The following is a 25,190-nucleotide window of genomic DNA, read 5'->3' as shown; positions in this document are numbered from 1 at the left end:
AGCTGTTTACATTCAAGGGGAGTAGAATTCTCTGGCAGACAAGCTCAGCCGCATTCTTCAACCACACGAATGGACTCTGAACTTGGCAGCTCTCCATTCTATCTTCTCACAGTGGGAGACTCCTCAAGTAGATCTATTTGCATCTCCCCACAATCAAAAGCTACCTCTGCTTTTGTTCCAGGCTGTACTCGCCTCACGCTTTTCTCTTGGATTGAAAGAACAAGTTTCTTTATGCGTTTCCACCCTTTCCTCTTGTTTTCAAGACACATGTCAAGCTCAAGCAAGAGTCATCCACCATGATTCTGATAGCTCCTCTGTGGCCCAGACAACCATGGCTCTCTCTTCTATTTCAGCTCAGTATCAAGGAGCCAATATTTCCAAATTTTCCCATTTTTCACGCAGAGTCGAAGGTCTCTTTTACATCCCAATCTTCAGTCATTACACCTGACAGCTTGATACCTCTCGGACTGAGTTCAGCTGATCTTCAACTTTCTCAACCAGTTCGACTAATCTTAGAAGATTCCAGAAAACCAGCCACTCAGCAGTGTCATCAATAAAAGTGGATGTCGTCTTCTTCAAGTGTATCCAAATTCCATCTCTGTTTCTCTGATTTTGGATTATCTACTGCCTTTCATCAGCCAGTGAATGGTAAACCACTTACTGCTCATCCTCTCATTTCCAGATTCATTAATGGACTTTTCAATGTAAAATCACCTTTCAAACCACCTCTAGTGGTATAAGATCTCAATGTGGTTCTTACCAAATTGATGAAGCCTCCTTTTGAACCAATGTCTAAGGCTCATCTAAAATTTCTTACTTGGAAAGTTTTGTCTTTCTCATCTTCCTTACTTCTGCCAGAAGAAATATTGAAAGATGATGGCAGATAAAGGCCAAAGTTCTTACCAAAGGTTGCCTGAATTTCATCTCAATCAGTCAATTGTGCTTCCAGCATTTTTTCCCAAGCCTTATTCTCATCCAGGAGAAACAGCTCTTCATACTTTGAACTGCAAACGAGCATTAGGAATACTGGGCACATTACGAATCACGTGAGGAAATAGATGAAGAGGATGATTTCTGGGAACAGTGGACGAAAACAAGCACATCCATCTTAGATAAAATTGCCCCTAAACGAGACAGAACAAACCGCTCAAATAAATATAATAAATGGTTCGACTCTGAACTATTAATAATGAAACAATCAGTAAGACGACTAGAAAGGATCTGGAATAAAACAGGAGAAATATCAGACCGGAACAATTGGAGATCCAACATAAAGTACTACAAACAATTGATAAAAGAAAAACGAAAAGCATTCTACTCATCCAAAATTCATACATCCAATATGAGTTCAAAAGGAGTCAACACTAAAGAACTGTTCAACTTGGTTACAAATTTATTTGATACCACACATCACAATCAATCCATGCACGACACGAAACTTCCATCAGCAGACGATCTAGCACAACACTTTGACTCAAAAATTATGAACCTAAGGAACAATTGTCCAACAAAAAACATACATGCACATCAAATAGCCAACATACATGAAAATGAAATACCAGTGGATATGTTTTGGAACTCCTTTCAGGATCTAGAATGGAATAACTTCATAAAACTCTATAACAAGTATACTAAATCACACTGCATTCTAGATCCCTGTCCCCCTGACATTATGAAAGCAGCCCCATTAGACTTTAAACTAACACTGTGGAGTTATCTGACCAATAAGTTCAAAAATGGAAAATTCCTAACGAATAACGGTCACATTATAATCACCCCAATCCCAAAAAATCGTAAACAATCCCTAACATCAGTAACCAACTATAGACCGGTAGCATCCATTCCATTCTTCGTAAAAATAATGGAAGGTTTAGTACATACCCAATTGATGGACTACCTTGATCAGTTCTCTCTACTACACGAAACCCAGTCTGGCTTCAGACCTCTGTTTAGCACTGAGACGGTGATTGCAGCGACCCTAGAATACTTACGCAACTTATTCAGCAAGGGCCATAATGCCTTAATCATGCAATTTGACATGAGCTCGGCCTTCGACTTGGTGGATCATGAGAAATTGTTACAATGTTTAGACGCAATCGGCATCAGAGGTGAGGTATTTGACTGGTTCCGAGGATTCCTTACGACCCGCACCTATCAAGTACGTTTCAACTGCAACCTCTCTAAAACATGGAGAAACCCATCAGGCGTTCCACAGGGGTCTCCATTATCCCCACTACTCTTCAACGTCTATACATCATCACTAGGCGTGCAGCTGGCCCAGCGGGGTATAAAATAATAATAATAATAATAATAATAATATTTTATTTTGTATACCGCCATACCCAGGGAGTTCAAGGCGGTTCACAACAGGTAGATGAATTACATACAGTGCGATTCGAAAAAAGAAGAACATAACAAGGCAATCGTGGGGACGAACTCGTTTACATAAACGATTTAGGAGGGGGAAGGGCTAAATACGGGATACATACAGTGTGCTGCAGTAGGATACAATACGGGATACATACAGAGTGCTGCAGTAGGATACAATAGAGTTTAAGAGAGGAAATTAGATAAGAGCATATTAGATGGAAACAGGGGGGGGGCAACCAACTTGGAGGGGGGGGTGGGAAAGTAAGGGGGGGAGAGGGGAGAGGAGGGTTTAGATGGGGGAAGGGGGGGCTAAGGGATAGGTCTGTTGCAAAGGAGGGGTTTCATCAGTTTTCTAAGGAGGAGAGGGGGTAGCGTTACGGCGGAAGAGGGGAGCGTTAGGGATGACTTTACAATCATTATCCCGTTCAATACTTCTCCCTCCGAAATCACCCCCAAGGCAACAGAAGCACTAAACCTGATGGAACAATGGACCACAGAATTCAGACTGAAGCTTAATTCAGATAAAACTAAATTCTTTATAGCCTCGCCACACCCACCTGTCACCACAACACCACTACGCATTAACAATCTCAACTACCCTATTCAACCTACAATGAAGGTTCTGGGGGTAATACTGGACCAAGGTCTAACCATGAAAGACAATGTGGACTCCCTAGTCAGAAAGGGTTTTTTTACTCTCTGGAAACTTAGGTCCATTAGAGCATACTTCGACGCTTCAGCATTCAGAATTCTGGTACAATCCCTAATACTAAGCCACCTTGATTATTGTAACATTGCCCATCTGGCAATCTCCCGGAAGCAAATGCAGAGACTACAACTGATACAAAATGCAGCAGTCAGGTTGATCTTCGGGTTGAAGAAGTCCGATCACATAACCCCTTCCTACTGACTCCTGCACTGGCTGCCAATGGAGGCACGTGCGAAGTTCAAGCTGGGATGTCTCTGCTTCAAGGTACTATCTGGTCTAGCCCCTAAATATATAACTGACCTCTTCTCCTTCTCAACCAATAGACATAAGAGAAGAACACACCTGAAGTTCGTTTCCCCACCGGCTAGAGGATGCAAATTTAAGAGACATCATCAACAACTTCTATCGTATCAAGCAGCCTTATGGGGCAAAGACCTGGAAAAACTAATTACACACACAAACAACTATGGTGAATTTAGGAAACACCTAAAAACATACCTGTTCTCGAAATACCTAGGTAACGAATCTGGACAATAGACCCCATCACAATCCCACCCCCAAATCTGATCTTGTAAACTGTTAACCACTAATCTCTAACTATGAAAGTTCCATTCAATATGTAGAATCTTTCTAATTCATTGTAAACCGCATAGAACTTCACGGTCCTGCGGTATATAAACTGTTGTTGTTATTATTATTATTATTTACAAAGGACTAAATCATACAGAACATCTCATCAATTTTTTGTCTCTTTTGATCCTAACAAGTTGGAGCATCCTGTTTTGAAGAGAACGATTTCCAACTGGTTGGCTTCCCGCATATTATTCTGTTACGCTCAGGCTGGGCTGCACCTGCAAAGTCGGGTCACAGCCCTTAAAGTTTGGGCTATGGTGGCTTCTGTAGCTTTTCTTTGCTCTACTCCTATTGATGAAATCTGTAAAGCTGCTACCTGGGCCTCGGTTCATACTTTCACCTCACATTACTGTCTGGAATCTTTTTCCAGACAGGATGGGCGCTTCGGCCAAACTGTATTACAAAATTTATTTTCCTAAAAGGCCAACACTCCCATCATTCTGGTTAGCTTGGAGGTCACGCACATGTGAGAATATGCTGCCTGCTTGTCCTGGGATAAATCACAGTTATTTACTGTAACAGGTGTTATCCATGGACAGCAGGCAGATATTCTTACAACCCACCCACCTCCCCTGGTTGGCTTCTTAGCTGGCTAACTGAACTGAGGAGCCATGCGCCTACGTCGGGCGGAAAGGAACTCGCACATGCACGGTGCGGTCAGTCATGAACTTTCTGGACCTTCCATGCCGTGGCTCCATGGATGACATCACCCACATGTGAGAATATCTGCCTGCTGTCCCTGGATAACACCTGTTACAGTAAGTAACTGTGATTTTAAAGTCATCCCATACAGGGTGTCCGAATGTGCCCCAGGTTAAATTTACATAGCAGCTTTCTTGTGGAAAAAGCGTAGAATCCTGATTTTTTCTATTGACTAATGAACAGGATGTTCTTAGATTATCAGTTTTTTGACTGAAATGATTTGCAAGGTCTACGGAGTTAGGAGGTACCATATGTGTCGGTTGGGAGAATGAGGACGTATCAAAAATATTAGTAACAATTTTAAATAATTCTTTGGTATTTGTGCCAGTTCTAGTTTTCTAACCATATGTTTTACAGTCACTCTCAGTTCCTTGGGGGTAGGGGGTGTTTGTGCCCAGATGGTGTGAGGGCCAGGACAAAAGTCCAAGTTTGAGCTGGGGAGCAATACAAGTACATCCTCAGCAAGTGCAGCTGCAAAATCCCAGAAAGCTTGTGAGCGTCTGCAGGAGCCATCCTGGACAGGGGTTTTCCCCTGCATTCATCAATATGATGTTTGAAGCTTACAAGATTAATAAGGGATACATGAAACCCTTGGGTTTTGTGGTCTTGCTGGTGCTAGGTGTTTCCCCTCCCCCATCATGAGCATGGTTTCACAGCAAAAATGCCATGCGCAAGACGGGGAGGTCCTCTCTGAGGAAGACTGAGCTAGAGAGGGCTTTCTTTCAATGCCTTTAATCTCCCAGTTAGGATTCTCTATACCAGAAGATGATTTTCAATTCTAGGGAGGGTGCAGATCTGGTGGAGGCCCTTGATCTCGGAGAGGAACCAACCATGTGCAGACTGTTCATGTCTCCAGTACTTTTCTAGGTGATCAGGAATTAAAGTTAGACTCCGCAGTCCTCTACTACACAGTGCTCACTTATAAGCAGCAAAAAAGCGCAGACCACCTGCTTTCTTTCTTATCAAGACATTATAAATATGCTCACAGACCATTGCGAGGTCCCGGAGGGACCCCTCTGGGTGGCCCAAGCCATGGCAAGGATCTGTCCAATGGATGCTGAATTTAACCAGCTCTTTGTTCCACAGAAAGTGGTTTCCCTGGTGGTGCAGATTACTAGGTGTTCCTCCCTTCCCAGTGAAAGTGGCATGGTATTAAAGGATGCCCAGGACCACGGGCTGGATTTTGTTCATAAGCAGCTCTGAGGCCGTGACCTCAGTTTAAAAGCAACTACAACAACATCTTTTGTCACCCGGGCTTGCCACTCCAAGTTGCTTTGTGATCAGAGGCAATTGCCGGGAAGGATCATAAATTTCTAATTTCTGGAGTGGATTATGTAGTTGAAGCTCTGAATGATCCTTTCAGAGTCATGAGTAAAATGTTTGCTTATTTCATTTCCACCCGTAGGATGCTATGGATCAGACACTGGGCGACGCATTTCTACTCTAAGATGACCTTGTGTAATATATCATTTAAGGGACATTCACTCTTTGGAAAAGGTCTGGATGATCTTATGGCCAGTGTGCAGAATTGCAAACAAAGTCTTTACCAGACAGCAGACCTCGAGCCACTGGGGGAAGGGTCAGGGGCTCAGGTCATGGTACGGGGAGGAGGGTGGGGGGGTCAGGTCATGGTACTTATTGTGCCTCCAGACGATATCGCCAGTTCTCATGAGGGTTTTCGGGCCAAAGATCTCTTCAAGACTCCAGACAAAAATTTGGAGGGACTAGGTGTCCACAGTCTTCAGGATCCCACGCTGCCACAACTCCCAAGAAGCAGTTATGTTGCCAAGCAGTCAGCCGAGCCTCCACACATTGGAGGAAGATTATCAGCTTATTGGGGAGCATGGGCAGAGATCGCTGGGTTCTTTCAGCCCCTCTCAGCCCCTTTTCTAGACTCTGGCTGGGAGGCTGGAAAGAAAAAATAATAAATTAAAGCAGCCAAAGTCCGAGCAACAATGGAAAGGCAACTATGGTAAGCCATAGAGCCCCTGCCAGAGGCTCAGGCTCTGACTGATACTTGATATGCTTCATAGTGCCCGAGAGCGGCTTAGAAGACTTGAGGCCAGTTCTAGACCTCAAAGCAGTTAATGTGGCTCTCAAGATATGCTGTTTCCAAATGGAGATGGTGAGGTTGGTGATTACGTTAGTGGCGCTGTGGAAATCCCACCTCCCTGGATTTGATGTTGGCCTATCTGCACATTCCCATTTTTCCAGAGCAGAGGAAGTTTTTGCATTTCCTTCTGCCGGAACACTTCCAGTTCATGGCCTTGTCCTTTGAGCTGGCCTCAGCACCATGAACCTTCACCAAAGTAATGGTGGTTGTTGCACAAATATTAAATTTAAACTTCTCCACCAAATTACTCTAAATAACCACTGTGAACACACTCTCATAGCAGAGAAAGAAAAAGTCTCAGATCATGGAATGCCAGCAACAATAGCTCTACCACACACACATCACAGGCTTAAAAAACTTTCAGTTTTTCAGTGTTCCTTGTAAAATATTGTGACACCCTTATGCCTAATTTATATACTTTAACAAACCCCCAAAATATTTTTGTTTTTTAATACATAATACAGTCTCCCTACAGTGGCCAGTGTTTCCTGGTCTTTGCTCTTCCTTTCTTATTCTGTCTGGCTGAGTGGTCACCTCATAGAAAAACAGGCAAACAGAGAAAGCCTCGCCTTAAAATGTTAACATTACAGAAGAAAGGCAAGGGTGACGTCCTTCCAACTAAAAACAAGCCTTTATTCATGCATCTTGGAGTATCCAGGATATAAAAGATATAAAAGAAAACAAAGTGTTCCTCCCAGAAGTCCACAGATACGGGAGTTCCTCCCAGAAGCATCAGATATGGGAGCTCTGATAGCCTGGTATTATTTGCAGGTGCTGGGACCAGTGGTTGCAACCATGAACGTAGTCCCCTGGGCAAGGGTGCACTCATGTCCAGGATTCGCTCCTCTTCCACTGGTATCTGCGGAGAGATGTGCTCTGCAGCAGCTTCCTTGGACAGCGGAAGCTCATTGCAGTCTAGTCTGGTGGTTGGAGCCCAGTCTTTCACCCAGAGGAGTGCATTTTTGCATGGGTGATAACTGACGACGGATGCCAGCTTATACTGCTGGGGAGCACATTGCTGGTCCCCTTTCCAGAGGAAGTGGTTGATCAACTGCTTGGAGCTTCAAGCCATCCACCTGGAGCTTCAGGAGTTTGGGCGCACACTGCAGAACAAAGCGGTATGAGTTTCCTCAAATAAAGCAATGGCAGTAGCTTATGTAAATTGCCAGGAGAAGGGCACCAAAAGTGCTGCTCTATATTTGGAAGCCCAGATGCTGTTTCGATGGGCTGAGGCATATCTGTTTGTGCTCTTGGCAACACATGTGGCAGGCATGGACAGTGTAAAAGCGGATTTCCTAAGCCAGAAGACTCTAGATCTTAAAAAGTGGTCACCAACTCAGGAAGCCTTCACTTGCATTGTGAATCGGTGGGGGCACCTGACATTTTGATTGGATGGCATTGGCAGCCAATAAGAAGGCGGCTCAGTTCTTCAGTCAAATATATAAGCCAGGATGCGAAGGCCTGGACACCCAGGTGCAACCATGGTCAAAGGCAGGTCTTCTTTATTCCTTCCGTCCGTGTCCCATGATAGGCATACTTATGTGAAGGATCATTGCGCAGCAAGGGGTGGTGATTCTAGTAGCACCAGACTAGCCGAGATGACTGTGATATACACATCTGGTCCGTCTATGAAGAGATCAAGGTCATCTCCAGCTGATCATGAAGAGTTCAGTTGCCCTCTAGGATCTGGAACACTTTGGTTTTATGGCATAACTCTTGAGCACATGGCGCTAGCTCTTAAAGGCTATTTGGATGGACGTAGGAATAAGGTGACTAGCAGCATATACAAAAGCCTGGAAGTGCTTCCAAGCTTGGTGTGCTCAGAGGAGAGGGGCTCTGAGCTTGGTATCGATCTTTATGGTGCTCGCCTTCCTGTAGGACGGTCTGGAGAAAGGCCTAGCGGTTGGCTCTCTGGAAAATTCAGATTGCAGGGCTCTCGTGTTTTGGGCCTAGGATTGAGTGTTGTAACTGCACATCCAGATGTGGCCAGGTTTTTGAAAGGCTCCTTGCACTGCCTGCCTCCCTCCCTTCCCCCCCTTCCAGTGTGACAGCCTTTTCTGGTATGGGGTCTTAATTTGGTCCTCTGAGCGCTAGCTAGAACTCCCTACGAACCTCTGGAGCAAGCTTCTCTGATGGAACTTACTATCAAGGCAGTGTTTTTGGTGGCGATTGCCTCTGCTTGAAGAGTGTCAGGACTACAGGCTTTGTCATACAGAGATCCCTTCCTCAGAATTTCAGATTCAGGCATGGTCTTATTCATATTCCTATCTTTCTTACTGAACATGATTTCCAGTTTCACATCAGCCAAGGTGTGCGCTTGCCTGCCTTCACTTCCTCGGGATCGAAGAAGAGTGATCGGATGTTGAAATTGTTGAATGTGCACAGACTCTTCCTGCAATATCTAGAGGTTATAAATGAATTTCAACTGTCAGATCATATATATTGGCAGGTGCTGCCCGTAAAGGCTGGCTAACCTAAAAATCATCCGTTTCCATTTGGATCTGTACGGCCATTTCTTCAGCCAATATCGGAAGTGAAAAGCTTCCACCTGTACCTGTGAAGGTGCACGCCATTAGAAGTGTCACTTCCTCATGTGTCGAATCTTGGGTGGAAGAAATGTGTAGAGAGACCACTTGATCCTTTTTCCATACGTTCACAAAGTTTTACAGAGTTGACATGGCGGCCAAACACGACTCCGCATTTGGATTATCTGTTCTGTTAGCAGGCTCATTTGTCCCGTCCTAAACTCAAAGGGCTACTTTGATATGTCCCACAGGTTCAGGAATAGAGTGTTTTTCGCACGAGAAGGAAGAATTAGGTTCTTACCTTGTTAATCTTTCTAGTAAACACTCTTCCTGAAGCCCACCACGTCGGATGTTCATTTGCCAGCTTTACTGCCTTGAATGTGCCGGAGCATCTGGACATTTTCTCTCCTTTATCCAGGATAAAGGATAGAGGATGCGACTGCTGTGTTGATGAATCTAGAGGCTATCTTTAGACTCCCACACTCTTAGTACAGGTTGTTCTCAGATTGTGACTTGTTTGTTTTCACTTTATTATATATTGCAAATGGTAAGTTTTTGTTTTATCCGTTATATGTTCTTGATATGAGCAGAACAGACATATTTTCTCAGGGAGAGTACCCGTACCCCTCCCTATTCTGTTTCCTCTCCAGGGCTGACCATCTGCTTTGTTACGAACTGAAGAATTAGAGGACAGCCCAGAAGAATGGGAGGCAGAGCAAAAGAATGCTAATGAGGCTCTACAAGAATTTTTGTGATAAGGAATTGACTACCTACAGGTTCAGGAATAGTGTGTCTTATCTACTAGAAAGAAGATTGAGGTAAGAACCTAATCTTTCCTTGCAGAATATAAGTCCAGTATAATGTAATGTAAATACATTATATAATTTTTTTTCTTTTTTAGTAAAAGGTTAAACACATTAAATTTTGTGATTTTAGATCTAGCAGAATTACGGATGAGTGGCAAGGATATGCATCTACGTTGAGAGGAAATTCTAGTGACTGCTGGCCATTGGTACATTCTGCTTCTGAAGGTGTCTCTGATGTCATGTCTTCTGAAACATACTGTTTTGACAGTATATGGTCTCCTAACTCTCCAGAGGAAAAGCAAGAGAGAAAGGTAAGTTACAGGTGCAGTTGATATGATAGTTGGTTTTTTGTAGAGCCAAAGTACTTATAAACTATAATATTAAGACTAGTGCATGGAAATGAGATTGCATTATGCCACATAATAAGATGTAGTAGAATTTTATTAAGACTCAATTCTCCCTTCTCAAAACTCAGAAAATCTGTGATCTAGAAAGAGGCAGTGTTGCTGCAGAAAGCCTAGGTGAAAAGAGCTGTTCAACTGTAGCACATCCAAGCCTGTACACTCTGCTACTGCAGTGAGCCTTGGGCTGATAGGAAGAACTACCATTATGGTGGATCTAGGACTGTTTCCTGCAGAAACAGAAGAGAGGCCGCATGAAGAAAGAGAGACAAGGGGGGAAACATCAAATTATTATACGTCAAGATAAGGCATTTAAAAATGACAAAACCAAGCTAAAATGTAGAGAAGAAAACCTGAAATCCAGAAAGCATTATAACATGTAGAGCAAGAAAACAAAAAGGACATTTTCTATCGTAAAGCTTAACTAAAACAATGTTGCTTCCCTATAACAGGTTCTCAGGCTTGATGGGAATACAGCTATTTTTTTGGGTAATGTCATCCTGATGGCTTCTGTGTCGGCCATCTCCCATAGCCTAGGTTAAGGTTTTGTTAAAACTTGCTGTTTACTAGCCAGCAAAAATGACCTGATAGGTTAGTGATGATGGATTCTATGGCTGATCTGAAGACATTTACAAGATGTCTAGGGAATGCAATTTACCTGGGACAGTGAGGAGCTTTGAGGATTAGAATGGCTTTGTCCTGACAAATCTTATTGAGCATTTTAGGAATGAGAGGGAACCAAGGGTATGTATATAGGAGTCACCAATCTTGGAAAACAGTGAAGGCATCGTGTGAAAGTTTGCATTGTGAGAGGTGGCAAATTGATCGGCATCATGGGATCTCCAACAGTTGACTTTCTGTCTGGTTGAATCATCGGGTGACCATTCATGAGGATTGAACTTACAGCTGGAAGGCATCTGGAAGGTGATTTTGTCTTTGTGGGAAATGCATCCAAATAGCTGGATTATGTTGTACAGTTAGTGGCAGCTAGAACTTAGTTAGTTCAAGAATTTTAATTGACCCCAGGATGACATTTAAATCTTGTTTTGTGTAATTGGCGCCATTTGGAAAGCTAACATTCCAGTCATTTTCTAAAGTGGTTTCCTTCAGAATGTATGCTCATCTACATTGGCACTAACGATATTGCCAAGTACCCCTGCGAACGTGTCAAAGTGGCTTTGGGCTTTGGGTGAAGCAGTCAGGTGTGCAGGTGGTATTCTCGTTTGTCCTCCCTGTCAAGGGTAGAGGTCAGGGCAGAAAAGCTGGCATCCTGGAGATGAATATGTGGATGGTGTCATCGAGAGCGTTTTGGCTTCCTGGACCATGGAATGATTTTCCAAGGGCTGCTGAGCAGGGATGGTGTGCATCTATTAAGAAGGGAAGAAGTGTCTTTGTCAGCAGGATGGCTAATCTACTGAAGAGGGCTTTAAACTAGAAGTGATGGGGCAGGATGATCAAAGCTCCCGGGTGAGAATAAGCCCTCAGGTAAGTAAATCACTGAATACCTCTACACGGATGGGAAAAGGGGGCAATGTCTGGAAAGCAGTATATATTAATGCTCGAAGTATGGGAAACAAGATTCTGAATCTAGAAGCTATGATGGAAGAAGAGGAGTTGAATATAGTGGTGATCACGGAGACGTGGTTCACAGAAAACTATGACTGGGATGTAGTTATTACCAGGCTATAAATCTGTTCAGGAAAGACAGCATAGGAAGAAAAGGAGGGGGGAGTAGCGTTATATGTTAAAGATCATATTAAAGCCACACAATTACAGGATCTGCAGGACAAGGATGAGGCACTGTGGATCAATTTGGAAAGAGGGAATGGTGAATATAATAACATTGGTGTGATATGCAGGCCTCCTTCACAGATGGGAGAAGTAGATAGAGATTTAACAGTAGACATTCAGAATATATATAAAAAAGGGAAGCCTTCAGAATAGGTGATTTTAACATGCCGGATGTTGATTGAGGTATCCCCTATTGTGGAGTCTTCTAGAAGCAGAACTGTTCCAGCAGTTAGTTGGTAATGGAACCCACGCGGGATGGGGTCATACTGGACTTAATGCTTACAAATGGGGAAAGTGTTTCTGATGTTACAGTGGGTGATCATCTGGAATCCAGTGAAAACTGCATGATACGGTTTAATATTAAGATAGATATAGAGAGGGCTCATTCAAAAGCAAAGGTTCTAGACTTTAAAAAAAACTAACTTTGTTCTGATGGGGGTTTGCGCCAAGGAATTATTGTCTGGATGGCAAAACTGAAAGGAGCGATTGTAAGGGCGATAAACCTTTTTGTGAGGCAAGTAAGTAAAAGGAAAAGGAGGCTGCTTTGGTTCTCAAAAGTAGTAGCTGAGAAGGTAAGGCATAAGAGGTTAGCTTTCATAAACTACAAAAGCTTGCAGAAAGAGGAAGACAGGCAGAAATATCTGGAAAAGTTAAGAGAGGCTGGTCATGTAGTCAGGAAAGCAAAGATGCAATGAAAGAAAAATAGCTGACGTTAAATGGGGATACAAGACATTTTTTAGATATATTAGTGATAGGAAGAAGTGCAAAAGTGACATGGTGAGACTCCAAGGAGAAGGGGAAGAATATGTAGAAACTGATAAAGAAAAGGCCAAATTGCTTAACAAATATTTATGTTCTGTGTTCACGGCTTAAAGAACAGGACCGCAGAAGACAAACGTGAATAGGGTTGGAGGAGTAAATAGACCTTGATCGATTTTCAGAGGGTTGGGTTAGTAAGGAGCTAGCTTAAAATAAAGGTAGCCCAAGTGATGGGGCTGGATGGTGTACATCTGAGGGTGCTGAAGGAACTTAAGGAAGAAGTAGGGTATTGCAGGCTGGTAAGTCTGACTTCTGTGGTAAACAAACTAATGGAAACGCTTTTAAAACAGAGAATGGTCAAGTTTCTGGAATCCTGAGGATTACAGGACTGGAGGCAACATGGCTTCACTAGAGGTAAGTCTTGTCAGACAAATCTGATCAATTTCTTTGACTGGGTGACCAGAGAATTGGATAAAGTTTTAGCAAAGTCTTTGACATTGTTCCACACAGACGTCTAAAATAAACTGATTGCCCTAGGGATGGGTCCCAAAGTGACGGGCTGGGTCAAGAACTGATTTGAGTGGAAGGCGTCAGAGGGTAGTGATCAATGGAGATCACTCTGAGGAAAGGGATGTTATCAGTGGTGTGCCTCAAAGTTGTGTTCTTGGGCCTGTTCTTTTTAACATTTTTATATACGATATTGCTGAAGGGTTGTCTGATAACATTTGCCTCTATGCAGATGATACCAAAATCTGAAATAGAGTAGAAACACCGGATGGTGTGAATAACATGAAGAAAGACCTGGCGAAGCTTGAAGAATGGTTTGAAATTTGGCAGCTAAAATTTAATGCTAAGAAATGCAAAACCCCAAGGGAACGGTACAGTTTAGGGGGTGAAGAACCTATATGCATGACAGAAGAGCGGGACTTGGGTGTGATTATATGTGATGATCTTAAAGTGGCCAAACAGGTTGAAAAGGTGGCGGCAAAAGCCAAAAGGATGCTAGGTTGCATAGGGAGAGGTATGGCCAGTAGGAAAAAGGAGGTATTGATGCCCCTGTTTAAGAATTTGGTGAGATCTCATTTAGAATATTGTGTACAATTCTGGAAGCCACACTTTCAAAAAGATATTAAAATGATGGAGTCGGTCCAGAGGAAGGCTACTAAAATGGTATGTGGTAAGGTGTATGGGGATAGACTTAAAGATCTCAATATGACCTGAATATCAGTTAACCACGTACCACGTATCTTTAGTTAATATTTTCTTGTTATTCCGATTATATTACATCATGGATCTTATAGTGGACTTGAGAGATTATGCAATATTTTGTTCTTATATAAAATTAGTGAGATTTTTTTATTTCTTTTGCTGTACAAGTGTATCTTGATTTGTTATTTGAAATCTATAAATAAATAAAAAAGATCTCAATATGTATACTTTGGAGGAAAGACGGGAAAGAAGAGATATAATAGAGACGTTTAAATACCTACGTAATATAAATGCGCATGAGTCGAGTCTCTTTCATTTGAAAGGAAGTTCTGGAATGAGAGGACATAGGATGAAGTTAAGAGGTGATAGGCACCGGAGTAATCTAAGGAAATACTTTTTTACGGAAAGGGTGGTAAATGTGTGGAACAGTCTCCCAGAAGAGGTGGTGGAGACAAAGAAGTGTCTGAATTCAAGAAGGCCTGAGATAAGATGTGGGATCTCTCAGGGAGAGAAAGATAATGGTTACTGCGAATAGGTAGACTAGATGGGCCATTTGCCCATTATCTGCCATCATGTTTCTATGTAGTTGTGAGGTAGCTCTAGAATTTAGGAACAGTGGTGGTTCTTAGATGGGCAAGACTTCATACTAGCCTGGATAGGGTTCTGGATCTTAAACTGGAAATGATACTTCATCCTTGTTCCAGCTATAATCTGAATGTTCCTAGTGATATGGAGGGGAGCACAGCTTGTTGGGTAGGGGGTGACCTTGGAGATTCTTTGGAGAAATATTGGTAGAGCCAGAGGACTTCTGAAAGAGTATTTTGCTCTCCAGTAGAAAGTTTTGGAGAAGTTGCAGCACTGCAGGTGGTAGGGCATTCAGAGAGGATAAAGCAAGAGTGGAGAGAATTCTTTGCTTCAGTTTTTACAGAAGATGTATCTTATGAGAAGAAAAAAACAAAAAATTGACCCTGACAATTCCACAGAAGAAAAAATCCAGAAGAAACCAAAGATTCTGTGGAGAATTGATGTCCAAGATGAAGACTTTTATAAAAAATACAACTTCCTAATCCACATAAAAACAACAAAGAACCAATCCTCTGGGAGATGTGGACCCAACACGGTCTGTGTTTCAACACTACTGTCTTCCTCAGGGGTCCCTATGGGTTATATGGAGAAACATGTGGATTATGAACAAGTCCAAATAAGCGTGATGCAACAATTGCAATAACCTATCGCTAGAATCACTCTGTAGAGGGAAGAGTGGCCAATATAACACCAACTTTTAGAAAGAGTTCCAGGGGTTATCCAAGAAATTACAGATCAGTAAGCCTGAGTTCAGTGCCAGGCAAAATAGTGGAAACTATTATCTACTATAATAAAACCCTAAGCGTGCATGCGCAGTTCAAACTTCGTGTTCCATGATCTGTAACTCCGTGCCAGTAGAACGCTACTGCACTTGCCACTCTCCACCTCGGTAGCACTTTTCCTCGGATGCGATCCTGTACGTCAGAGGAGGGGCGGGATCGCGTCAGAGGTAACATGCTACCGAGGTGGAGAGCAGCCTGCGAGGTTCGCTACAGCCGGCCGGCGATCCTCAGCAGGCTGCTTTGAAGAGGAGGGCAGACGCAAACGAAGAGCAGCAGTGGCGGCAGCAGTTCGTGCCGCTGGGCCAGAAGACACCAGGAAGTCGGGATAGAGAGAGGGTAAGAACGGCGGTTTGGGAGCAATGCAGGCATGGGGCCAGGAAGAGATGGAAAGGGGGCTGCTTTGGGGGGAGGGGTGTATTGGGGGCAGACAGTAATCATGCTTTGCTCTGGGAGGAGGGAAACAGAAGGGGGGCATCGGAGCATGTAGGCATGGCACAACAGAGAAATGCAGGCAGTGGGCCAGGGGGAGAGGGAAAGGGGGCTGCTTTGGGGGGAGGGGTGTGCTGGGGGCAGACAGTAATAATGCTTTGCTCTGGGAGGAGAGAAACAGAAGGGGGGCAACGGAGCAGGCAGGCATGGCACAACAGGGGAAGAGGGAAAGGGGGCTGCTTTGGGGGGGAGGGGTGTGCTGGAGGGCAGATAGCAATCATGCTTTGCTCTGGGAGGGGGGAACAGAAGGGCCATGAAGCATGTAGGCATGGCACAACAGAGAAATGCAAGCATGGGGCCAGGGGGAGAGGGAAAGGGGGCTGCTTTGGGGGGAGGGGTGTGCTGGGGGGCAGTCAGCAATCATGCTTTGCTCTGGGAGGGGGGGAACAGAAGGGGGGCCGCGGAGCAGGCAAACATGGCACAACAGAGAAATACAGGCAGGCAGGGGGGCCAGAGAGAGATACAGACAGAAAGAATGACAGACAGACAGGGGGCCAGAGAGACAGACAGACAGCCAGCGTCCAAGGAGAGAGAGAGAGACAAAGAAAAAAAGACAGACACAGTGGCCAATGTTGGAATGCTCCAGGGTTCTCTACTGGGACCAGCACTATTCAGCATATTTGTAAATGATCTGGAAATTAGAACAAGTGAGGTGATTAAATTGTCAGACGGCACAAAACTGTTCAAAATTGTCAAAACACATGCAGATTGAAAAATTGCAGGAAGACCTTAGGAAATTGGAAGGCTGGGCAACACAAATGACAGATGAAATTTATTGTGGACAAATGCAAAGTGATGCATATTGGTAAGAATAATCCAAATCAAAGTTACCTGACGTTAAGGTCTACCTTAGGAGTCTGCTCCCAAGAAAAAAAATCTACATGTCATTGTAGACACAATGCTGAAATCTTCCGCCCAGTGTGCGGCATTGGCCAAAAAAGCGAACAGGATGTTAGGAAAGAAAGGGTAAAAAAGACCAAGAAGATTATAATGCCACTTTTATCACTCCATGGTGCAATCTCATCTTGAGTGTTGCATTCAATTCTGGTTACTGTATCTCAAAGAAGGTATAGTAGATGTAAAAAGGTTCAAAGAAGAATGATCAAAATGATAAGGGGATGGAACTTCTCTCATATGAGGAAAGGCCAAAGAGGTTAAGGGGGTATGATTTGAGGTCTACAAAATTTTGAGTGGTATAGAACGGGTAAAATTAAATTGAATTTTTTTCTCTTTCAAAAAGTACAAAGACCAAGGGACACTTAATGAAATTACATGGAAATATTTTTAAAACAAATAAGAGATGGGGACAATCCTATATAATAAAAGGCTAACTCACGCATGCACACTCCTATTTGCGTGCTTCCATGATCTGTAGTTCCGTGGCCGCATGAGTGCGCATGCGTGAGTCCCCAGCCTTCTTCCCAGCACCTACCTTGGCTGTCAGCAGCGGCGCCTCATCTCCTGTGTGGACCTCATGTGTGCTGTGTCCGGCTTGAGGCGTATGCGCAAGTTAGGTGCATCGGGCGACAGGAGCAGCGCTGGCGGCGGATGGCGGGAGGAGGGCTCATGGTCCTGCTGCCGCTGCCGCTCCTGTTCACAGCGGCCTGCACGTCGCCGACTCTCCCCCTTCCCGCAACAACCGCTACCGCTCCTATTCAAAGCGGCCTGCTGAGGTTCGCGGCTGGCTGTAACGAACCTCTCAGGCCACTCTCCACATGGTAGCACGTTCCCTCTTGACGCGATCGCGTCAGAGGGAACAAGCTACTGAGGTGGATAGCAGCCTGCGAGGTTTGCTACAGCCGGCCGCGAACCTCAGCAGGCCGCTTTGAATAGGAGCGGCAGCGGTGGCAGGAACCATGGATGGAGGGAGGGGAAGAGGAAAAAGAAGGGCCATGGAGCAGGCAGGAAAGGGGGCTGTTTTGGTGGGAGGGTTGTGCTGAGTGCAGACAGCAATCATGGGGGGGGAACATAAAGGGACTATGGGGCAGGTAGCCATTGCAGAACAGGGGGAGAGGGAAAGGGGGCTGCTTTGGGGGGAGAGGTGTGCAGGGGGCAGACAGCAATCAGGTTGGGGAGGAACAGAAGGGGGCCATGGAGCAGGTAGGCATTGCAGAACAGGGGGAGAGGGAAAGGGGGCTGCTTTGGCAAGCAGGGGGGACAGGGAGACAGAAAGACGGACAGACAGGGGACCAGGGAGAGACACAGACACAAAGAATGACAGAAGACAGCGTCCAAGGAGAGAGAGACAAATAAAAAAAAAAACCAGACATACAAACATCTACTCTGGGCGGCGGGAGGAAGGCAATGCAGAGCGCTGCTGCCAGTGTCTGCCGGGAGGAGAGCTTCGAGCCGCAGAAGACTGTCCCCAAAGCTCCTGCGGAGAGTCGGGCCAACCTCTCCTTCCTCACCGACGCCGAAGAAGCTGCAGCTGGGGCAGTCGGGGCCTCCCCCGCCACACCAAATACACCTAGGCCCTGCTCCCTCTCGCGCTCTGAACACTCACGATTGGCTGAAGGGTGTCGTGCAGGTGCTGCTTTTGTTGGAGAGGTGTGCTGGGGGGCAGACAGCTTTGCTCGGAGGGGGGGAAGACAGAAGGAGGCCATGGAGAGACAGGGAGAAGGAAAGGGAGCTGCTTTGGAGGGAGGGGTGTGCTGGGGGGCAGACAGCTTTATCTGGGGGGGATGACAGAAGGGAGAAACAGGGAGAGGGGAAGGGGTATGCTGGGGGCAGACAGCTTTGCTCTGGGGGGTGGGGGCGGGGGAATGACACAAGAACACAGACACGAAGAATGACACACAAGAGGCCAGAGAGACAGACAGAAAGGAAGACAGACAGCCAGCGTCCAAGGAAAGACAGCCAGCGTCCAAGGAGAGACAGCCAGCGTCCAAGGAGAGACAGCCAGCGTCCAAGGAGAGAGAAACAAATAAACATAGACAGACAGACAGCGGCCAAGGGGAGAGAGAAAAAGAAAGAAAGACAGACACACACATCTATTCTAGCATCCGTTAATGTAACGGGCTTAAAGACTAGTAATATAATAATAGCCTTTTGGAATTCAATCTGGGATCAAATAAATTGTTTATTGGAAAATCATATAGCGTTATCTTATGATACTGTAATATTTGGAATGTCCATGAGAAAAAAGAGTCAGATATCATCGTGTAACAATAAACTTTTATTGATCATGACAGGAGTTGCCATCCAACATATTACTAATAACTGGAAAGACCACAGTAGACTTAATTTTAATTTCTGGTGGAATTCATTGTGTCACCTATATAGAATGGAAAGTATAAAAGTTTTATAAAAATATGGGAGCCATTAACATCTTTTTGTCATGATTAAATGCCATTTTTCTATTAATTATACACCACTTAGTTGAAGGAGGGAAGGGGTTCAATGGGAGGGTTTATGATCTTATAATGAATGGGCTTAGAAGGAGGGTGGGGGGAGGGTTGCATTTATATTTATGATACACTGATAAGATGTTCAAGTGGTCTAATTAATAGTGTTTATTATGAATTTTGCAAACAACTAATAAAGGAACAAGGACGTCACAGGAAACGTAAAAAGTTCTTCTGAACCAGATATAAGAAGCACCTTTAACTTTGGACTATTTAAGCAACAGTTCACTAGCAGCGTAGCAGGTTCTCTGAAGCAGCCAGGATTGGCGAAACGCGTCAGAACCTCGCCGGGTCAACGCTATCTGAACCCACTTAGATAAGTTCTCATTATTTTTTGAACTTAAACTCATAGAATTCATATAGTAGTTGGAGAATAATCACTTTATTGGACATTTAAGGACATTTAACTCGAGTGTTTCTCAACAAGCACTCTCTATTACCTTTTTACTCAAAATGGTGCAATGATTGATTCTATAAAAAACGCCTTTTAGGGATTTGTACCCCAAATTGAAGTTTTTTTCCATCTTGGATTCTGAGCACCTTTACTCGTTTAAAAAGGTATTCTAAGTAGCTTGTTCCTTTATTAGTTGTTTGCCTATTCACACATTTTGGGAACAAACCTCTTTTTGAAATTTTTCCCAGTTGTATATATTGGATATTATGAATTTTGTACACTTGATGAAAGTTTAAAAATGAATAAAGAATTAAAAAAAACAAAAAACAAATAAGAGAATAGAGATGGCTTTTTTCCCTGTGTGTCTTTTTTATATGAATGATGTAGATTATTTCATATCTGCTGATAGTGTTTATTTTGGTGTTTATTTTATTGTAAATTGCCAGGCAATATAGCAAATTTTAATAAACCTAAATTATCCCAAGTCATATCTACAGCCAACTCAAAAATTGATATCCAAAGTGCCTTGCTAGACAGGACTCAGCTGCTTTTCTTCCACACCAGACCACCAGACCTTAATTTCCACTGTGGGAGACATTTGAGACAGTCATCAGATATCAAATAGACAAATCTTGAGAACAGTTTACCTTACTCTGAGGTACACTTTGCTTTGAGGCAGTTTCAATGAAGTTTATCCACCCAGTAAACTCAGTGTACAGGGAATCTCCAGGACATCATATCTTTCACCAGTCCTCTGCAGGACTCACTGTTATCCCTAGACAAACAGGCAACATATTCTCACAAGTGGGTGACGTCTTCCACGGAGCCCCGGTACGGACAGTGAAAAGTATAGTGTCACTTTAAGCTTTTGAAAGCTTTTAGACTTCCCGTACTGCACATGTACGAGTGCCTTCCCGCCTGATGCCAGCTCGCGAGGTTGTCAGTTTTTCTTTTTCCACGGAGTGAAGACATATCTCTTTGTCATAAAGGTGGAGGCCTTGCTGTTACTTACTCTACAAAATTGAAGCCAAACTTTTCTCCATGACACCTAATGCATGCCTGGAATCCCTCTCATTATGGTTGCCTTTTGATCCACCCTTGAATTTTCTTCTGTTGCATCACCTTTCTCCACCTACAGACACTTCCCTCTCTTCCTTCCATTCTCTTGCAGCAGACCGTACTATCGCTACCTTAAATCCATTAATACTCCTATTAGGAGTTCTTAATCTACCATGCAGACTCCCAAGTAAATGACTGACATTCTTAGCAGACCTTCAGCTCACCCAATAGTTAATGGTCCAACCCATTCTGCAGGTCATACACTCAGTGCTATTATGACCTCATCTAATCTTCTTTTTTGTTTCACCTTGTCAAATGTTAAGGAGTTCCTCTGGACCGACCACTCCTTACTAATTTTTTCATTTAAAATTAAGCCTCGGCCTTTGTGCCCAGGTATTACCCCAGTATTTTCTCATGATTACAGTACATTAACTTCAGACTGTAGCACGACTTGTATCTATTGTTATCTCTTGATTCATTTTAGAGTGACCTAGTGGTAGAACTGCTGCTTCAGCATCCTGAGGTTGTGGGATCAAATCCTAGTGCTGCTCCTTGTGACCCTGGGCAAGTACCTTTAATATATGAAAACCACTTTGAATGTGTAACCACAAATAAATTGTATACAAGTCCTGTTCCCTTCCCCCCTTTAGAAGATCAGTGTGACACTTGAAATAATTCCCTTCAATCTTTACTTGATAAGTTAGCCCCCAGCAAAGTTTCTGCTACTTCTTCAACAACACGGACAGACCCATGGCTTGGACCTGACCTAGGTCTTCAAAGGCAGCAGCTTCACTCAGCAGAGTGCAGTTGGAGACATTGCCCATCAGCAACATCCCTTACTCTTTATCAAGCAACAGCCCTACTATATAAGCAGTCCATTCAAACAGCTATGAAAGCATAAAACTCTAAAAAGATAGCCAAAGCTCCCAGGTCCTCGTTGCTATTTTCTGTCCTTCGTTCTATCACAACACACATATGGCCCAACAATTGGCAAACTATTTTATTAATAAACTATGTTGTTAGATCTACTCTGCTGATTCTCCCTACTCCTCCAACTCAGCCTTCCACAGTTTTGTCTCCTCTTCTCTTGGCTAGTACCTTATCAGCATTTAATATGCAGACTGTATCTTCAGTTATTTCTTCAGTGTGACTTACGTAAATCAGCCCCCATGACCCCATTCCTGTCTCGGTCCTCAAGTGTTTTCCACAGATCCTTGGACTTTATATTTATGCTATGATTGTAAATAGTCTCTCCTATGGCATAGTTTCTTCAGTATGGAAAGCCTCAATTTTTCACCCAGTAGTTAGACCACAAATCTCCTCCAGATTCTTGTTCTAACTATCCCATTACAAACATTACCTTTCATACTAAAACAGTAGAGACAATTGTTTATTCCCGTTGTTGATTGATGCCCCTGAATAAGACTGGTGAGACCTCATTTAGAATATTGTGTACAGTTCTAGAAACCACACCTTCAAAAAGATATAAACAAGATGGAGTCTGTCCAGAGGAAGGCTACTAAAATAGTTGTTAGTCTTCGTCATAAAGCGTATGGGGTCAGATGTAAAGATCTGAATATGTTTACTTTGGAGGAAAGGCAGGAGGGGGGAGATACGATAGACATTCAAATACCTACATGGCATAAATGTGCATTTCTTTCATTTTGAAAGGAAGCTTTGGAATGAGAGGGCATAGGATGAAGTTAAGAGGTGATAGGCTTAGGAGTAATCTAAGGAAACCCTTTTTTACAAAAAGGGTGGTAGATGCATGGAATAGTCACCCGGTAGAAGTCTGAATTCAAGAAAGTGTGGGGCAGGCATGTAAGATCTCTTGGGGAGAGGAGCTAGTGGATGCTGTGGACAGGCAGACTGAATGAGCCATTTGGCCTTTATCTGCCATCATGTTTATTTCAGACTTTGAGAAGACAAATATACTACATTTTCACCAGACCTGGTTTCATCAAGATTATTCCTCCAAATTGTCATTGTACTTTACCATCTTGACATAAGAATAGCCTTACTGGGTCAGACCAATTGTCCATCAAGCCCAGTAGCCCGTTCTCATGGTGGTCAATCCAGGTCACTAGTACTTGACCAAAACCCAGAGTAGCAACATTCCATGCTACCGATTCACGGCAAGCAGTAGCTTCTCCCATGTCTTTCTCAATAACAGACTGTCCTTTTCCTCCAGGAAATTGTCCAAACCTTTCTTAAAACCAGTTACGCTATAAAATTTTTTTCTTGACAACAGAATACATTTTTCTATTAAATATACGCCATTTAATATTGGGTGGGGGGGAGGGTTTCAAATATATGATCTTACAACGAATAGAGGGATTTGAGGGAGGGTGGGGTGAGGGTTACATTTTTACTTATAGGTTATAATGATAAGATGTTCAAGTGCTCAGAATAATTGTCTTTATTATGAATATTTGTACACTTGATGATAGTTTTAAAATGAATAAAGAATTAGATTGTAACTTTAAAAAAAAAAAAAAAAACCTACTAAGAATACATTAGTTTGTAAAAAGTAGTGACTAAGTTGTTATATGTGTAAATTTTTGTCTTTTTTAATTTTTTCCCTCAAAGCTTTCACCTTGGGAACAACGAATTTTCCCACTTGTCGATGAAGCAGCCGCAGCCTTACAATATCAAGACAGTACACCACTGCCTGAGACAGCAAGGTCAAGCAGCTCTTCTTATGGTGACAGTTTGAGCAATTCAAGAACCTCTGGAAGTATACCCAACAGCAACTCGCCTCCAAAGATAAAACCATCAGAAAAAGAGCAGACAGCATACCAACACATCAGCCCAACTGCCCTTGGTCGCACCACAAAGAAGTGCAGGTGACAGAACTTGATGTGGGTCATAATGGAAGCTTATATATCAGGAGAAAAGTTCAAGGTAAATCAGATAAGTCACTGTAGCCCTAGATATTCCTGCATAGATGGAGTCTTCATGGCAGGGTTTTACTACTTTTCCACAAATACATGGTGGTCATGCAGTTTCAAAAGAAGTGCAACAAAAGGCACCCCCTTGCTTATTTGTTAATTGGTTAGCATTATATAGAGAGGAATGTCAAAATCATTTCAGTGGCAAACTGCATTTGAAAAACATATATCTGAAGTAGGCCAGCCTGCGATAGCAAGGTGTGGGGTTCCCTGAAATGTTGCAACCAACTGGAGAAAGTAGGGAGTGTCACCTTTATCATTTGTCTACAGATTTAAGTATCTGGAACACAGGTCAAAGCGGTTTACCAGTATAAATAGGAAAGCACCATTGTAGTAATACTAGACAGAGTATTACAACCAGGGGCAAGCCTGGGTCTGTCTCCATTGTTCACAGCTGATTTATTTTTTTTTTTTTTGGGGGGGAAAGAAATGAGGAAGCAGGAATGATATCTTTATAGTTTCAGCCTCTCTTTAATTTTATGCTGCTGCTTTGGTGGGGAACCTTCAGACACCTGTGAGGTCCCCTACCTTCACTACCTGCTGTGCAATTATGGATTCCTAAAAGTGGATTTCTAATACCTATCATTATAATCTACACAGACATTATCTTAGTTATGGGTAAAGGAGAACCTTTTACCATGGGTAGCATTGTATTTCTCATCACCTTTTCATATCCATTATAAGAAAAAAAAACATGAAAAAATAATTTAAGTTGATGGGAATTCTCCTTGCTGAGACATCCGGAGTTTATGGACTGTAGCTGTTTGCTTTGTGCTGCTATAAACAATGGGGACAACTTAAGAGTGTGGAAACAGCACTACTTCTCCCTTTTCTAGCTGGTACACATTAGTGTAGTTTGTCTGTTTTGTGGTGGGTGAGGCAAAAAATCATAATGACACCAGGGCCATGGAGAGAATTTCAACATTAGCACCTACAGCATACTCCTATGCTTGTACTCCTTACATTTGCTCTTCCCAGGAGGAGAGATATCCATACATTCCTGCACATCAGCTGCCTACCACTCTGATCTTGCTTCACTGAGCTTGAGCTTTCTATTCTGCCAAAGTGAAAGGGGGGATAGTTTGAGAAGCAGAATAAGAGGCAACAACTTTGAAGGGAAAGCAAAAGACACAGGCACTCTGGAACTCTTGTACTCTGCTGCAGAATACCAACTGTGACATTTAAGTTGCTCATTACCTGCACTTCCTTCACTGACACTGCCTACTATGACAGCACAAGCTTTGGCAATATTCTAGGAACCAAATGAGAGTTTTGTTGACCTTAAACACCTTATGAGTCTTATATTTGACACCTCTGATATAGAGCATACTTGGGGGATAGGAAATTTATAATATAGAGGGTGACAAACTTTTTTTTTCCTCAGCCCAAAATGAATCTACTGCTACAGTTTGCTGCTCGGTTTCAGCGAAACCAATTCAGTCTCGAATGAGAAAAGTCTCCACTTCCTCCTTCCTTCAGTGTTCCTCTCCTGAACCAAAGGAGTTCAG

General features: G+C 43.3%; 1 protein-coding gene across 8 annotated transcripts in view; it reads left to right on the top strand.

The window, feature by feature from the left end:
• The window catches only part of KANSL1L (KAT8 regulatory NSL complex subunit 1 like), a 321,832-nt gene that overhangs the window by 270,279 nt on the left and 26,363 nt on the right, over positions 1–25,190 (top strand). For 5 of the 8 annotated variants that reach the window (XM_033944251.1, XM_033944248.1, XM_033944250.1 and 2 more), the window contains 2 exons: positions 9,989–10,169; positions 23,321–23,577. In XM_033944251.1, coding sequence (XP_033800142.1) covers positions 9,989–10,169; positions 23,321–23,577 — 438 coding nt within the window. Of the gene's footprint in view, positions 1–9,988; positions 10,170–19,417; positions 19,773–23,320; positions 23,636–25,190 lie in introns of those variants that run through there. The other 3 variants (XR_004539416.1, XR_004539417.1, XM_033944252.1) reach the window with 2 other exon arrangements.

Source organism: Geotrypetes seraphini, chromosome 5, assembly GCF_902459505.1.
Source record: "Geotrypetes seraphini chromosome 5, aGeoSer1.1, whole genome shotgun sequence".
In the NCBI taxonomy this organism is placed as follows: Eukaryota; Metazoa; Chordata; class Amphibia; order Gymnophiona; family Dermophiidae; genus Geotrypetes; species Geotrypetes seraphini.
The sequence above is the reverse complement of the archived record's forward strand: the minus strand, read 5'-3'. Positions and strand labels throughout refer to the sequence as shown.